At 47.4% G+C, this 16,085-nt stretch overlaps 1 protein-coding gene across 4 annotated transcripts in view; it reads left to right on the top strand.

Annotated features, from left to right (window-relative positions):
* Window positions 1-16,085, top strand: part of SSH2 (slingshot protein phosphatase 2) — a 77,426-nt gene that overhangs the window by 22,719 nt on the left and 38,622 nt on the right. For 2 of the 4 annotated variants that reach the window (XM_057414986.1, XM_057414968.1), the window contains exon 1: window positions 5,469-5,619. The exons of 1 other annotated variant lie outside the window; for it this stretch is intronic. In XM_057414986.1, coding sequence (XP_057270969.1) covers window positions 5,564-5,619 — 56 coding nt within the window. In that variant the 5' untranslated portion in view covers window positions 5,469-5,563. Of the gene's footprint in view, window positions 1-5,468; window positions 5,620-8,769; window positions 8,789-16,085 lie in introns of those variants that run through there. One more of the 4 variants, XM_057414993.1, reaches the window with a different exon arrangement.

Here is a 16,085-nt window from a genome sequence, read left to right as displayed (position 1 = left end):
TATGAAAGCGATTTTTAATGTGTCCAATCTAAGCACGTGAACAGAGGAGAGTGAGGAACAAAGCAAAGACCAACTGGGAAGTGAAAGGAAACAAGGTGGGTCAGGTCCTTCAGCTACCAAAAAGGTCTGCTTAGCACAGAGCAAGCCCAGAACTGCCCCCATGCAGTTGGGCTCCTTCTTTAGAGGTTAGCAAAGAAGGATCTGACCAGGAGGTGCTGTAAAGATTCCATACGTGCTCATGTTTCCTGCTGAGCATGAACCAGGTGCTCTAAGGTAGATGAATCTAAGTTAAGGAAAGATTCCTGTTGTAAATAGAAAAGGACACTGCTCAGGTCCCTTCAGTCTTCTTTGCTTCTGCCTCTGTAAAAGGGGTGTAATTGAGCATTGACCTCTTTGTGTCAGACCCTCTAAGATTTAATGATAAGTAAACTATGCAGTGATTGGGTGTGGGGTTTGTGAGGGAAGGGTTTAATGAAGTGATAATATTGCAAAATAGGTGTTGAATTCTCAGCTAAGAAGCCTAATCATTGATCAGGACTGGCCACTGACCAGAAGGGCTTTAAAAGCGGGGGTTTGTTCTTTCTGTGATGCTTATCGCCCTATCCCTGTGCCTGTCTGATTTCTTTGCTCAAGAACTAGAAACAGAAATACTCTTTGACAGCTTAAATAACCAAATTTGGAACGTGGCTTCCTGTTCTGACTGGTTCTTCAGGATTCAAGTATAGTTTTGCATGCTTTCCCTGTTCCTGCCTCCCCCCTCTTTTTTAACTAGGTATGGCCTCCTTTCTAATTACTTTGTTAAATTTCCCTGACAGTGTGTAATAACGCTGGTGTATCTCCATGCTGCCTTGGTGGGTGGTAAGCCTCTCACTCACTGGGGATGCTTTGTTTCTTTCCTATGTCTCATTCTGCTCTGCATGCATTGGCTTGTTTATGATCCCTGCTACTGAAGAGGCTTCATGTTTTCCTGATAAATTGGACTACATAATGCAGAAGGCTTTGTCTCCCATGCTAACAATGGCCAAAAGACTCTTGACAGAGCAACTTCTCCCTCTATGGTGGGGATGGAGCACAGGAGGTGCTGCTCTCAATGGATTGCTCCCTACCTGTTCACGGTGTAAGGCTTTCCCCAGATAAGTCATCTGTGTGGAGCCTTAATCCACTCAGACTCATCTGTAGCCTGTTCATTATGTCCTCACAGCAACAGGATGAATTAACTGACCTCCCAGCAAAACAAAAGCAGGGCCATCTGATCCCTTGACCCTCAACCAGCTCCAGTGTGGCACCATATTCTTCCAAGCTACCTTTTAGGACTGTTTTTCCCCCATAAGACCTGATGCTGAGACAGCTGCCTTTGTGGGGAAGCACTGAGTACAGCTGCTGATGAGAAAAACAAAGCAGTTGCCCGCCCTCTGCACATGGAAATGAACTTGCTGTCTCTGCTCTCTCTGGCAGTGCCTGTGCAAGACTCCAGTGCTTGGAGCAGTGACATGTTGTTTTCCAGAGTCTGGAATTTGTCCTAAATGACATGGGAAACAGCTGCCCAGCAGTGAAGAACAACCTTTCCATGTGCACAGTGAAGGTGCCTGGGCAGGCAGTGCTGTAGCTCATCGCTCCGTGGGGAGAGGATGCGATGGTGCTGAGGGGGAGGTTTGTTGTTAGAGCAGCAGCTTCACAAGTTGTTCTCATCATGCCCTGAAAACACAAGTCCAGGTTGTGCATCGCTTTATCTGTTACACTGGTACTAATGGATCGAGGCCAAAATTCCTATGCCTGACAACCTCCCACTGTTCACTTTACCTTGAACATGACTAACATTACAGCTGTAGTACCTTCCACAGGTTTACCCCGCTGTGTTGGAGGAAGAGAGGAATATTCCTTGCTTCAGTACCTGGACTTCGGTCCAAAGGCATTTAAAATAATACCCAACCCTTCATACCCACTGGAGTAAGTTTCTAGAAAGACTATTGGCAATCTATCATCCTCATTAGGGCTCTTCAAAAGGACAGAACTGAGAGGACCAGAGAAAGTCTTGCTGGCAGATATATTCTGAAATGAAAAGAGGTCACCGGGTCCCAGTGTAGGGTAAGAATTGAACATGCCCAATAAGACAATCACTGCTCTGGATTTAATCATCTTGGCACATGAGCAGACACTCAGCAACCCCTGTGGGATAGGAGTGGGTGGAATGAGGTGACACCCACACCTTTTTGTAGTCTGACAAGAAGAAGCAATTCCGCCTTAAGCTGTTGATCTTGGATGGAAACATCAACTTGATTAATGTCCTCTTTGCACAGGGGCTATGTGCACTGACAGGACTATGTCCAGCTGAAAGCATGCTTTCTGCAAGTGTGAAATCTGTGCATGCTAATGCAAAACCTGGCTTCATGTGTTTTTACTGGTGATCTATGTCCTGAGGCCCCAGCTGTACAAGGAGGATCCCGTTTGCAAGCTGCAAAGCCCTCTGTAGGACACAGAATTACTCTATTACATCATTGCAAGATCAAAACATGTTAAAATGGGTAAGGACGCTAAGGCAGCTGAATAAACCATGTATTTTATTTTTCACTATTTTATATTATCCCCTGTGAGGGTGCTGAGGCACTGGCACAGGGTGCCCAGAGAAGCTGTGGCTGCCCCATCCCTGGCCAGGTTGGACACAGGGGCTTGGAGCAAGCTGCTCTAGTGGAAGGTGTCCCTGCCCGTGGCAGGGGTTGGAGCTGGATGAGCTTTAAGGTCCCTTCCAACCCAAACCATTACATGATTTTCAGCTTTATTGTCTGCCAAACAGAACTCTACAAGTCAATACAAGACATTTGTACATGCATGTTTCCCCTCTGTGCCCTTAGACTTCTCTGCAGAGGTGGCTCTGGTGGGCATTGCCTCTGTCCCCTACTCCTGAAGTACCTGGCTGGATGTCCTGAGCACGCTTTGTCATAGTTTTTTTCCACTTTGCTTCCATAACTGGTTCTAGCTGCCGGAGTAGCCGGCTTAGTTAGTGTTGCAGAGGTTTAGGGATGGGTATTTATACAGTCTGCCTTGCACAATATATGGAACTGCACTTTATTAGTCTGTATAGTGTTCAGAGGTTAAATCCTGCTGCCCAACAAGGGTCGCGTTGTGCTGAGCGCAGACGTGGTGTTGTTTACCACTTGCAGCATGGCCCTGCTAATCCTGTGACCTCCTGTGGAGCACAAAATGCCGACTGAAACTCGGACAGGCAGTGCCTGTCCCCTGCAGCAAAGGGTAATTCCATGTGCTGGGCTGGGAAGCACACGAGAGCCCAGACAGACTGACTTGTGTCTTGTCATAGGGTGATTAACGGCTGTGCTCACATGCTCCATGGCAGCACAGTGATGATTTAGGCTGCTGCCTGTCATCGCTGCAATTTGGTGCACTTTAAATTCTTCATGTGTTTGTCCCAGCACAGTGCACCTGCTTCCAGCAAGGAGCAGCTTCTTGCTGTCTTGTGACCTGCTGCCTTCAACTTCATCTTGTTGGGCATCCCCTCGAAGCCCTTTCTTCCCGCTTGCTCCTGCACGCTGAGGGATCGGGTTGTGGGGTCAGTACTTGTGCTCAGGTCTAAATGTAGGATGTGACTTTGGCAAAGAAATGAGGGTGTTTCTTAATCCTGATTTTAAAAACCAGGATGTGAAAATAACACAGGCTATACCAATGGGAACCGAACCACTTGTCTGTAATGTGTACCCTGTGTACCCTGAAGGCAGTGTCAGTCTTAGGCTAGTATTGCAATCTTTATGGCAACAAAACCACGTTCAAATACTTCTTATTAGATCAGATTTCCATGTATGAACTTATTCAAGAATTTTCCACTCCTGTTTTCTAAAGGTTCAAAAAAACCCCAAACTAGAATATTTTATTATCGTTTGGTCTCCTGGCATATGGACATGCAGTGCATGGTTGTATTAATCCAGGACTAATTCATTTACAAATCTATTATCCATATGTTATGAGTAGCTGCTTTGAGAGTATTGCTTGTAGTTAATCACTGCACTTGTTTTGAGCAGTTTTTAAGGGCTTGCCTTTGTAATGCTAGTTGCGTGTAAGAAATCTTGATGTCTCTGTGTTTAGTCTTATACAGTGCTTGAATAAAGCCCTTAAGTTATTAAGCAGAATAGAACAGAAGTTCTGGGTTTGTTTTTCAGTCTATGACTGCGTGGTATGTGTTACTACTGAAGATGAGGTTCTTGCCAGTCCCCTAACCTCTGGAGGGCTTGCGTTACCCTCCATTTCTATAATGTCCTCATTTTTCCATTGCTTCTTGCACTGACTTCATTCCTGCCTCAGAAAATGATTTTTTTTGGCACTGCAGCAAGTTGGCACTGCATTTTCTTTACAGCTGTGAGGAACCATTACCAGAGATGTATTCCTGGCTATATAAGATGACATTGCTTAAATTAATGCAACCAAGCCATGTTCTAGCAAAACCTGCAGAATCACAGATCCACTGCTTTGTCCTCTCTGTGAGTCCCCGATGGCTGAGACCTTTCAGACAATACTTCTTCCCAGTATCTAATCGCAGTCTCCCCTCTGTCAGATTAAAGCCATTAATTAGTTAGTAAGTGTATGTGTTTAAATGTACATCATCCTCTGCCATCTCGCTGGAGCTGGGCATGTGCCATCCACATCAGATAACGTAAGAGCAGCGTATTATTTGCATCCCTCCTTGCTGTGATGTCCTGTGTTCCCTACGGGAAACACTGAACAAGCTTCTGAGGTTCCTGGGCTGTTTTTCCATTGCTTGGTGGGCGTGAGGGCTGGAGAATGCGGATCTGGAACAGGCAGTTACTGCCTTGGGGTTGTCCTGTGTGCAGGGCTGGATGGGGCGGGCTCTGCCATTAAATAAAATTCTGTTTAATAGTTTCCCTTGTGCTGTAACATCTGAATTCCTCTCTGCAGTGGAAAACTCAGCTCCTTGCGCTGCAATTCCCAGCAGCCAGAGGACAGGATTTTTGTTCTAAGGAACTTCCTTTCTTCCTTTTCTCGGGAGAGACGATGGAGCTAAAGATGAAACAGCACTGAAAGGCTTCTCCTTTGGCAGAAACGAGTTGTCACATCTCTGCATAGGAAAATTATTGCCAAGAACTATTCCCTTCCCCCTGTCTCCTGCAGGAGAGATATTAACTCGGTTCCTGAGCACCCGAGTTGTCGCTGCCTGCTTTTTGCATGAAAGAATCTTTTGATGTGCTGCTTCAAACCTCGTTTCAGTTCTGTGGCCTGGATGTAGGGGGGAAAGGGAAATATAAAAGTAATTATTAATAATAAAATAACTTAAACGACCACCAAACGCCATGCTCGGGGCTTCCCGTCCCGTTTCCCATCCCCTTTTCCTCTCTCTCGCCCTCCCGGGGCAGTCACCGCTCAAACCCCGGTCCCGGACCGACTGGGACCGAGCGTCCACGTGCGGCCGGAGGGCGGGGCCTGCGGAAGCCCCGCCCCATTTCCGGGGCCGCTCCTGCGCATTGTGCGGGGGGCGCGGGCAGAGCGGAGCGGCGGGTCCCGATGCCGCGGGGTAGCGCGGCCGCTCCCGCGGGCAGCCGCGATGATCCCGTACTTCTCTGACAACGCCGTGATCTCCCAGGGCGCCATCGCTCAGCTGTGAGTACCGGCACGGGCCGCATCGCTCCTCCCGCCTGCCCCGGCTCCGAGCGGGTCCCTCGCTGCGCGCACCGGGCTGCGATTTCCCCGCTCTCGGTCGCTGGCTCCGCCGCGGGTTCCCTTCGGGCAAACTTTCCCCGTGGCAGCGGAGCCGGCACCGCAGCCGGAGGGAGCGGGGCTGTGGGAGCACCGCTACCGGGGGCTGCGGCTTCTCCCGTCCCGCTTCTCCGCCGCTGTTCGGGGGGGGGTGTCCCTACAACAGCTTTGGGTCCCAGCTGAGCGCTTCCATAAGCAGCGCTCAGGGGAAGCAGGGGCTGCGCGTCCTCTCGCTGTGCCGCCGGTTCCGTGCCCTGTGCGGGGCTGCGGCGCTCTCGCCTCGCCACCGCCGGGCTGTGCCGTGCTAGCGAGGTGCGAGCCTCCAGTGGCAGCGTCCCTCGTCCCTCTTTCGGGCTTTAAGCAGAGCTTGGCCCCTGTTTGATTTCTTGGGAGCTGCGGCGTTGGGGTTGGTATTTTCAGTCGATGCAGTAGGAGCAGGACTGAGGTCTCACACTCGGGACCTGCAGGTCAGGAGGGGGACACGTGAACTGATGCCAGTTTTTAAGTCCTGTCAGTCTTTGGGCAGCTCTGAAGTGCCGTGTGAGTGGCTGTGCCCGTATTAAGCTGCTGGAAGGCTCGGGCTGTCCCGCTGCACCCCCCTTTGAAATGCAGATACAAATAATTATTTAATTTATAGACGATTAACAGCGACTGCCCGAGTTGTGGGGCTGAGCTGGAAGGATTAAGAGGGAAGTGGTTGCTATGGGGTGGTAGATAAGGGGTTTAGAGAGCGTAGTCCCTGCGGTAAAGCCATGCTTGATATTCCTTTAAAAAAGCCAGTTGCTGTTTTATCTCTTGGAAGCATCATGAAAGGCTTCAAGATAGGAGGATAAAAGGCTGGGTCCCACCTGCACCTGGGTTCTTGTCCTGCTAGAAATGGAGCTACCTCACACAAGGCATATCTATATGAGACGTATCTACTTCAGTCCATATTCGTGCTTATGCTCATATGGAAGTAAGTCCAAAATACTTAGTAATTTTTTCCCCTCATGGTGTTGCCTGTAAATATTACAGCTTTCCTCGAGGTTCCTGATAAAAGAGGTTTAAGGGTGGTACACCTGAACTGTTCCATTGAAGCATGGATGCAGGTGAGATATGGGAAGCAGCAATAATCCTGGAACTGGAGCAAAACCCCAACCTACCATAGGCTGAAACATTTCCTTACAGCTCACCATGATTTACCAAACTCTGTTAGGTAGCTGGGTAACAACTTAAGCGCTTTTAAGATGTTTGTTCTATACTCTGCTCAAACACTTAACCCACAGTTTGAGCCTGGACGGAAAGGGATCAAAGGAAGAGGAAATGCTGTTTGTCTCTGCTCTCCCATCCCATTGCCCTGCAGGGTTGTATCTAGTAGTAGTTTAAATGGCTGCTTGGTTGGAAGGACCACCCTTTCCTTTTCTGGGGAGAGAGATAACCCAGTTATCAGAGGAGCTTACGCTGTCCTTTGCCTCCTGGAAGGGAAGATTAATAAGCATGAGAATGACAGAGCTTTTGGCCTACACATGAATGCTCACACAAGGCTGAGTGCTGTATTAACATCTGATAGCGTTCTCAATCAGGACAGTGCTGGGGCTTTCAAGCCGGCATAATAAAGACCTATTTAAAGTTTATGCACCTAATTACAACTTCACAAAGGCTGGTTAATATTGGGTGTCCTTATTTCATCGGGGGCAAGACCTAAAAATCCAGATTTTGGTGTTTTGCTGGGCTAAAAATGTATCCTCTGTGGAACGGGAAGGGCAGTGGTGAGCCCAGTGTTATCAGAAACTTCTGTTTCAGTGTATCCTTTAGTAGATGTATTTGGCTAATCAGCTCTGACTTTCAGAGATCAGCAGAAATTGCTCTTGTGTTGACGCTTTTGGTCAGTAATGTAGTCAGCTGCTCTGGGTCGAATTCATTTCAGGTTCACAAGGATTCAAATAGTGTCCGAGAGACTTGTGTTGATCAGAAATGCTCCGGTTTTGTAGCTGTGCCTCATTCCAGAAAGTCTTGCTGCTCTCATTGACCCTAGTGGGAATTCTGCTGATCGATCAGGGTTTTTTTATGTGTAGAATACAAAATATACTTTGGTCAGTTAAAACTCTAAGGCAGCTGATGGAAAGATAGAAAGAAAAAAGCCCAACTTCAGCCATTTTGCAAATTCCAACCTGTTTTTAGCAGAAGAAACCTGGAAAAATTGCCATAGATCCGTTCTTCCTGCCTGCAGTCGCTTTCTCTGCTTTTGGCTAAGGTTTAGGTATCTAATTCATTGTTGGTGCCCCTAAAGTGTTTTCTTTCCACATCCCTGTGATAATGCCAAATTCCTCTGTCGCTCCGTTTTCCTCTTTATCTGGGTAGCAAAATGGGATTATCCAGTGATTAGGGGGCTCAGCTGGGATTCAGGAAGACCCAGCTCTGGCTCCCTGCTGCACCACATCCTTCCTGTGTGACCATGGCAAAGTCCCACCAGGCTGGTGTTCATCAAGGGAGTGGGGTCCAAAGGTGCCGATGGTCCTCAGCCTTTCCTTTTAACCTGAGAATTAACCTCCTGCCTTTGGTGCCCACATTCTCTGGGTGGGTTTGTGCGTTTTTCATGTGTTTAAGTACTTTTCTCTCTGCCTCAGCTTCTTTTCTGCAAAACAGCAGTGAGAGCCCTCCCTGGGCTCACGTTCAGCACGTGTTAATGCTGTTTACTACTTCATCCTCCAACAGTTTGGAGCCAGATGGGTCTAAGCCTGTGAATAAGCTTGCTCCTTTCCATGGTTCTCATACTTGCTTCCTACTGGCCTGTTTTCTATTATGAGATGTTAACTGATAGTTTTTGTAAGTATTTTAAACTATGGAAGTGGGGGGGGGGGGAGAAAGTAGGAGCTGGAAGAGATAAGTTCAGTGTTGTGGGCATTTGGAGCTCTTAAAAGGTAAAGCCAACAAGTTAAACACTATGATTTTAAGCAGAAGGTTAAAGGTAGACACCCAGTGTTCTGACGGGCTTGGCTGTTGCTCTTTCACACACTCGGTTTTCTTTTAAGTGATAAAGCGTGGTGTGAAGAAACCACACGCTTCACGTAAGAGGAAGTCACAGGCTGTGCAGGTAATCACAAACTCCACTAAACTACACCACGGGGTGGTTGGGGCTCATTGTGCTGCCTCCTCCTTGCTGCAGGCTGCCTTTGTGCCCAGCCTGCCTTGCCCCTTGTCCTCTCCCACCCCTTTCATTCACCCTTGTCATGCAGCCAAGGCTTTTATGGAGGAAATTTCATGACCGTCTCATTCTAAATTGTGCAAAGTCAGGAGCTTTAGGTGCTGTTGCTATTGTTTGGAGAGCTGCTTATTTATTTATTGAATGGGAAACCTTACAACGTTGTCTTTTATCTGCTCACAATGTTATTGTAGCCAAAAACCTTGACCGTGCAGCAATTAGACCAGTCCTCCGAGCAGTGTGTTATTGGAAATCTTTAATTGCCTTTGTGCCATTGTAAGTGCTGGAGCTCTGAGCATTTCACCATTGTGCTGAGAGTCAGGGATACTTAAGAGTTGATGAGGAGGTTCTTTGAACCAGCTGCTCAGAAGGCTGGAAGAGCAGCAGGGTGATTCCAGTTACTGCTCTCAGCTCCAGCTGAAGTTGCTGAGGGTTGCTCTGGTTGGAGGTGCTTGAGATACAGAAACCAGTTGATGAGCTCTTCATCTCTGGTAGGATCAGTACGGACTGCAGCAGTTCTGTTTTCCATTTAATTGTGCATTATGTTCCTTGCATGACTGCAGAAGATGGCTTCATACTCCATCAAGGATGCAATGGGAATGTGCAGGCAGGGGAACCTGACCCCTTACCCTTCCTGCCCACCCCTCCATGCAGCTGAGCTCACCCTATGCAGTGGATGGGCTTCCTGTTGACTGAGCAGTCATAGGGGACTTCTCATCTTTTTTAGTACTTTGCTGGTTGCGATAACACAAAATGTGATGCATAAAACGCCTCTTAATACCCACTGATGATGAAAAGCTTCATGCAAATAACTGGGTAAGAGCAGTATGCTGTGTGCTCCAGAGTTGATCATTAACTGAGCCAGGGCTGTATTGTTCATAACTACTTTTCCTGTTTGGCTTTTCCTTTTATTCCCCTGGAAGCTATGGGTATTTGTCTCACCGATCCTTCCTGGTAGGGGGTTGGAAGAGAGACAGAGATGGTTATCAGACATAAAATCAAAACTCAAGCAGCAAAACAGTGTTTCAAGGACAAACCCCCTACTCCACCACCCATTTTAAGCAGTGTGTTTTACTTAGGAAGCCTGGGCTGCAAAGTCCATGTTCTAAAAGGCTGTGAATGGTAGAGTCTGTGTTGTCTTGAAACTTCTGCAGATGTTGCTGTCTCTGGAAATGCTTGGGATTTTTCTAAAGACTACAGAGCAGAAGGTCCTGGGTGACATTATCAGCAGAAAAGGACCTTTTGGGGCCAGTGAGTGGGGTTTTCTTTTTGCAGGACTGCACTTCCTTGTACCTTTATCATGGAGCCCCTGGCGAACACATTGCTGCATTGTTTTCTAAACAACTTCAGGCTAAATCTCTTGAAATGCTGCTTTTAACCAGTGTTTGTGGGGTCAGAGAGAGTTGAAGATTCTGGTCCCATCCTGCAATAGGCTGTGAAGAGTTGCTGCCCCTTGTGCATCGTTCTGACAAACGGCGTTTAAATTATCAACCTGTATGGGCTTAAAACTAGTTCAGCAAATATTCCCCCCCCCCCCAGTGTAATGGATGTGATGTGTGCAGAGCAAATCTGCAACTGGAGTTTCCAGCCGTGGTGTTTCACAGCCGCCGGCTGAAGCCTCTGTTTCCACAAACACATGGAGTAAAACTCGCTCCTGTCCTTGTGAATGGGTGTGCTGCAGTACTCGGAATACATCCTTTTGATTTGTGTATGCACCTGGGCCAAAGCTTGAGTTCCATGGCTTGGAAGTAACGGGAGGCTGGCAGTTGTTATTCTGCAGCCCCCTCTTGCTGTGTAGGATTAACCGAGTGTTTTGTGACAGAGAAGCTTTCTGGTTCAAGGACATCAGCCCACAGATGAGGGAGGCTGGGGAGGATAATACCTAAATACCTACAAGAAAACTGGAGAGGCCCTTTTTGATGAGGGGATGTAGTATTAGGACAAGAGGGAATGGCTTTAACCTGACCAAGGGGAGAAATCCAGCCCATGAGATCCTGGTGTAAGGTTTGCACTTCTTGGCATCAGCAGCTTTTCAGATCTGGGTATTTCTAGGGTATATTAAGGCCACAGGCTCCTCAGTGCATTTTCCTGCTTATCCAGTACTTATCTGGCCATCATCCACATTGTATTTAGCCCTTTGGGGTCTCTGGGTTTATTTGTAATAAGCCATTTAAGAACTACACTTTTCCTCAAAACACCTTTGTTACAAGTAGGTTAAACCCACAGGCTGCAGAACCAGAAACCATTTACTCCTTGCTTTGAAACAAATGATCTTTGTCACTTGGTTGTGAAGTCCTTAGTTTGTTCACACACTTCTCACAATGGCTTAATGAGGTCCATACTGTCTCCCTAGCCCGGGTTTTCTCCTCCTGGTGATCTCAGTAACTCCACAGCTCTGGGTTTCACTCACACTCTATTACACTTCCAGCTTCCCACTGGAAAAGTGCAGATTTGTTCCATGTGGATTTTGTGGTACAGCTCTCATGGAGGCACAGAGATGAATCGGGGTTAGGTTCAGCCCTGGGTCCAGCGTTGTCCAGGGTGGGTTGAGACCCCTGCAGAGAACTGTTGAGATAAGTTGAGCTTAGACTTAACCACTGTTATTGTGGCTGATGAACTGTGCTGTATTTCCTGGCTCCCTGTGCTTTGTTTGCCAGCATGAAGAGAATGAATTTGGTCATCTGAGTCTCTTATTGCCCTGCAGCTTAGGGTGTCCCAATGGGATGCTTTGGAGTGCGCTGTTACCCATTGTCTTGGCTCAACCACCTCCAGCTCTGCAAGTGGTGCTGATGGAAAAGCACAAGCAGCTGTATTCCAGGCATATTGCCCATGTTTTGTGAGAGGCTCCAACCAGGTGGGACTGGAGGAGGCTCATTTTGATAAGCAAGCGATAAATTTACCTCTGTTAGGACATAATTTAAGGAGGAATCTCAGTTGCGCAAAGGTACAGATGGGAAGAACTACCATTACTCTTATTTTTGTCCTCTAAAACATAGCCTGTCTTGTGCTTGCTTTCTGCAGCTCGATTCTGGATTAAAATGAACCCAGAATTGGTTTTTCTCTTCTTTGTTTTCTTCAAGCCTGTGTGGTGGTGTGTGAGAGTTTGTCACTGCCTTTGTTGTTATCGTTAAGGTTGGCTGTTTGTTTTTTCTTCCCCCCCCTTTATTTGCTTTAAAGAAGAGATGGAGAAATCACAAAACAAATGTAGAGTAGAGCAGCCGCATTCCTCTGTGTTGCAAAGAGGGAAAGCCAGTTCCTCTAAATAAAAACAAGTCATTTGTCAGCACCGTTTCTGGCCCTCCTGTCGGTTTGCCATGGGGAGAAAGTTGTAAGAAAGCAAACAGAGGAATATTCATGTGCCTCCCTAACCAGGAGGATAAACACCCATCCCAGAGCTATGTGAGGACACGTTCAGTGTGGGAGCAGGGCAGTGGGGATTGTGAAGCCAGGGTTGGTGGGCAAGGGCAGGAGCCTGTGTTTGAGACCAGCATCTGCTCGGCAGGACATAAAGGAGATAGGGCAGGACATAGAACCACAGAATGGCTTAGGTTGGAAGGGACCTTACAGCTCATCCAGCTCCAACCCCTGCCACGGGCAGGGACACCTTCCACCAGAGCAGCTTGCTCCAAGCCCCTGTGTCCAACATGGCCTTGAACACTGCCAGGGATGGGGCAGCCACAGCTTCTCTGGGCACCCTGTGCCAGCGCCTCAGCACCCTCACAGGGAAGAGCTTCTGCCTAAGAGCTCATCTCAGTCTCCCCTCTGGCAGGTTAAAGCCATTCCCCTTGGCCTGTCCCTACATCCCTTGTCCCAAGCCCCTCGCCAGGTTTCTTGTAGCCCCTTTAGGCACTGGAAGCTGCTCTAAGGCAAATCACCAGGTTTCCCAGCACAGTCACCAGAGCAAAACCTTGACACTGTTGTAATATTACTGACTTTTTTTGCCCTCGGTTCCTTCAAGAACATCACAAAATGTTCTATGAGAGGCTCTCTACCTTGAAATTAAGCAAATATCTTTTCTTGAGCCTTTTTATAAGAGCCTTTTCCCTGAAGTACAGTCTGTTCTTGGTAGAGGCTTCTCTGGGTCTGTAATACACTGCAGTGTTTAGTATTCCATTGGTTTTTTCTGCTTTAATGTGTGGTTTTTAAAGGGGGTTGCATGCTTTTAGGAAATGCGAAGACCCGAGTTAACCACTGAAAATAGGCTGCCAAACTGCTTAAAGTGCTAATTCTGATGAAATTTAGCACCTGACTTTTGCAAGGAGAAACACATCTGGAATCTCTACTCTTCTGAATGCAAACTCTTGTAAAATAAAACTTTATTTAATGTATTTCCAGTTTGAGTCTTAGTCAGCAATTCTTTGCAGGGCTTTTATGTAGAGTTAGAAACTCCTTGTATGCATTTTGAAGTTAGGCATTGACATCTCCTTTAGCTGAAAGTCCCATTAAGGTGCTAAGAGACTATGTTAATTTGCAGCTGTACTGAGGAGTCAGGATTGAAAAACTGCAGGGTAATGCTTCAGGATGATGCACCTTGCTGTGTTTCCTTTATCTGCTTTTTCTGTGAGCAGATATGAAGAATGGACGGTTCAAACGGTGCTTCTTCCCCACTTTTATTTAAGGTGTCTGTATAAAAACACTGCAATTCTTAGGAGCAGTTTGAAGAAGTTCACTTGCTACTTAGAAATATCCCAGGTCCTTTCACCTCTTGGGCTGTCCTTCATTTCAGCCTTTCACCTGGGAGATGCAGTGCTGCTGTTAGACATCCCACAGCCCGTCAGCTTCTGTTGGAGATACTGTATGGTGAGTGATTAATGGAAATAATTTCAGGAATAAAGGACTCCTGGTAAGCTGATCCCTATTCAGAGCACCAAAAGAAAAAGCAGAGTCACAAGGGATGTTGTCTCCAGGAAGAACTTGGTGTATCTGCAGGCGGAAGAGTTGGATTGGAAAGTGGTGCTGAGTCTGCATATTGAAATGAATCATAATTATATCTCGGGGTCTGATGTGGAGAGCTTTTCCTGATGGCTCCGGAGACTGATGTCACTTACACCAGCAAAATGTTGAGTGCTGTCCTTGGCTCCTGCTGGGGTCCGTGTTGTACCGGGACACAGCAGCGTGTCACCCATCTGCTGGGAGCAGTGTCTTCAAAGGCTGAGCTACCCCATTCCCTGCGGTGCTGGGTCAGTTAACCCAAAGTGATGCCGTATTTCTACTCTGGTTTGCAGCTTTCCATTGAATCTGAAGTTTGTATTAACCCTGCTTATGCCAAAGACTGGCCTTCTAAGTGTTGCCTTGGATTGAAGAAAGGACCAGACTCCAGGAAACTATTCCAGCTATGTTTGTTATTTACAGCCACATTAAAAACTTTGTATTCCCTTAATTGTGGCTTTGCTCATCCATAAAATGAAGTCACTGGTGTATTTGCAAGGGTGAGCAGATCAATAGCCTGCTTATGGGCTGCATCAGCACAATAGGTAAAGCTCTCTGTGACTTCCAATTTCAGATCAAAAAACCCTATTGAAAGAAACCTGGCACGTGGCTGTTCTCTCTGAAACAGTTCACAAACCGCCTCGCGCTGCTGGTTACCGCTGACTGTCCTTTTTGCTAATCTAAAGGGACAGTCAGTCCTAAACTGATTTTACTGTTTCTGCTGGAAACTGTCATTTAGGGATCAAATAGCCCTCGTGCACGGGGAGGATGCAATAAGAATGAGAGAAAATTGAAAGTGCTGAGTGCTGCAGAAGTTAAAATACTGAACAAATAACTTCCTTCTATTTTTTTACAAGTCCAATCCAACAGCCTCTTGATGATTTTTTGATGCTTTTGGTAAACAAGCATCTGCTTCTTTTTAGCTCAGAGGAAAAGGCTTATTAATTCAGCATTGATTTCTTTGTGTAGAGACAGAGTGGTCCTTGTTTTGGTGCTCTATTTACAGGGATCTGCTAATGTATTTACTGAGGGCAGGACACAGGGCTGCGATCCGAGCCAGGCTGCTTCCCCAGTGTCATTCCTTCATCCCATGCCCTGCTCTGGGTGTCGGGGTGGTTGCAGAGCTGAGTCCTGGCATGGTGCTGCTTCACAAGCCAGCAGGACCTCTGCTCCCCTGCCAACCACAGCCACACTCAGTGCTGGCCACCTCCACCATAACCAGCTACAGAAGCAATGGAGCGATGTCCTCCTCGAGCTGCCTGCATCCAGGCTGTGCTGCTCTGCTCTTCCCAAGCCTGCAAGGTTGGGCTTGTCCCTGGGGGAGCCGTGGGTGCTGGGGCTGGTGTTGGATGCCCTGCTTTGAGCAGGTGCCAGGGTGTCCTGCTCAGACTGTCCCCATCTTGGGTAGATGGCCAGTGCTGGCGGTGATTCAGGCAAGTCAGAGATCTCCTTCCATCTTTAAAGTGCTGGGCATACTTTGGCTAAATATAGGTGCCCCCGGGCTTGGCTGCTGTGGGGAGGGACAGTATAGTGACCTCAGTGTGTCTGCTGTGACTTGTGTTACAGTCGTATTTAAAGCAGAGGGGTCCTTGTGTGGTGCTGCCAGGCAGCCAAACATGGTCAAGTCTGACTGCCATGAATCCTGCACGTGCAGGGAGATGGGAGTGAAAATCAGTAAGAAAATACCCTCTCTTAAACATAGTGGGGAGGTAGCTTCCAGGCTTGCTGGTTGTGAACCAACTGCCCGAGGAGGTGTCAGCTCTTGTTTAAGGTCTAAAGAGACATGTGCTGTGTATGAAGGCCACGCTTTCCAGCTCTGGTGGCAGAGGAGATCACTGTGTGGTTTAAAGCTGATCAGCATGGACTGTGCTAATTCTGAGAGGAAAAACAAGATAAGTACGTGTCAGTCAGAGCTGTGCTTTCTGAAGATAACTAATCCAAAAGCTCTTTGTTGTTGTTCTTTATCTGATCCTTGATGTGATCAGATTCTCCTATGAAGTTTTCTCATGTTCAAAGTGTTTTTAAGAATATGTTTGTGACAGCATTTTATTCATACCGCAGCAGCTGGATCACTGGGGACAGTTGGAGCTGGTAGGAGCGTGACACATGGTGGTAAAACATTGCAGAATGCTCCCTGGGGTATAACTGTCCTGCTCCACGAACCCCATGGTATGCATTAAAGTCCGTGGGTGTTTAAACAGTATATAGCGCAAGAAGAATGTCGCATAGGGATTTAATCTGGGAATGTCTTGACTTGGAG

This window comes from Pezoporus wallicus, unplaced genomic scaffold, assembly GCF_028554395.1.
Source record: "Pezoporus wallicus isolate ANWC-B61680 ecotype Strahan unplaced genomic scaffold, APGP_CSIRO_Pwel_v1 contig_8517, whole genome shotgun sequence".
Taxonomy (NCBI): Eukaryota; Metazoa; Chordata; class Aves; order Psittaciformes; family Psittacidae; genus Pezoporus; species Pezoporus wallicus.
Note: the sequence above shows the minus strand (reverse complement) of the source record. Positions and strands in the feature narration are given on the sequence as shown.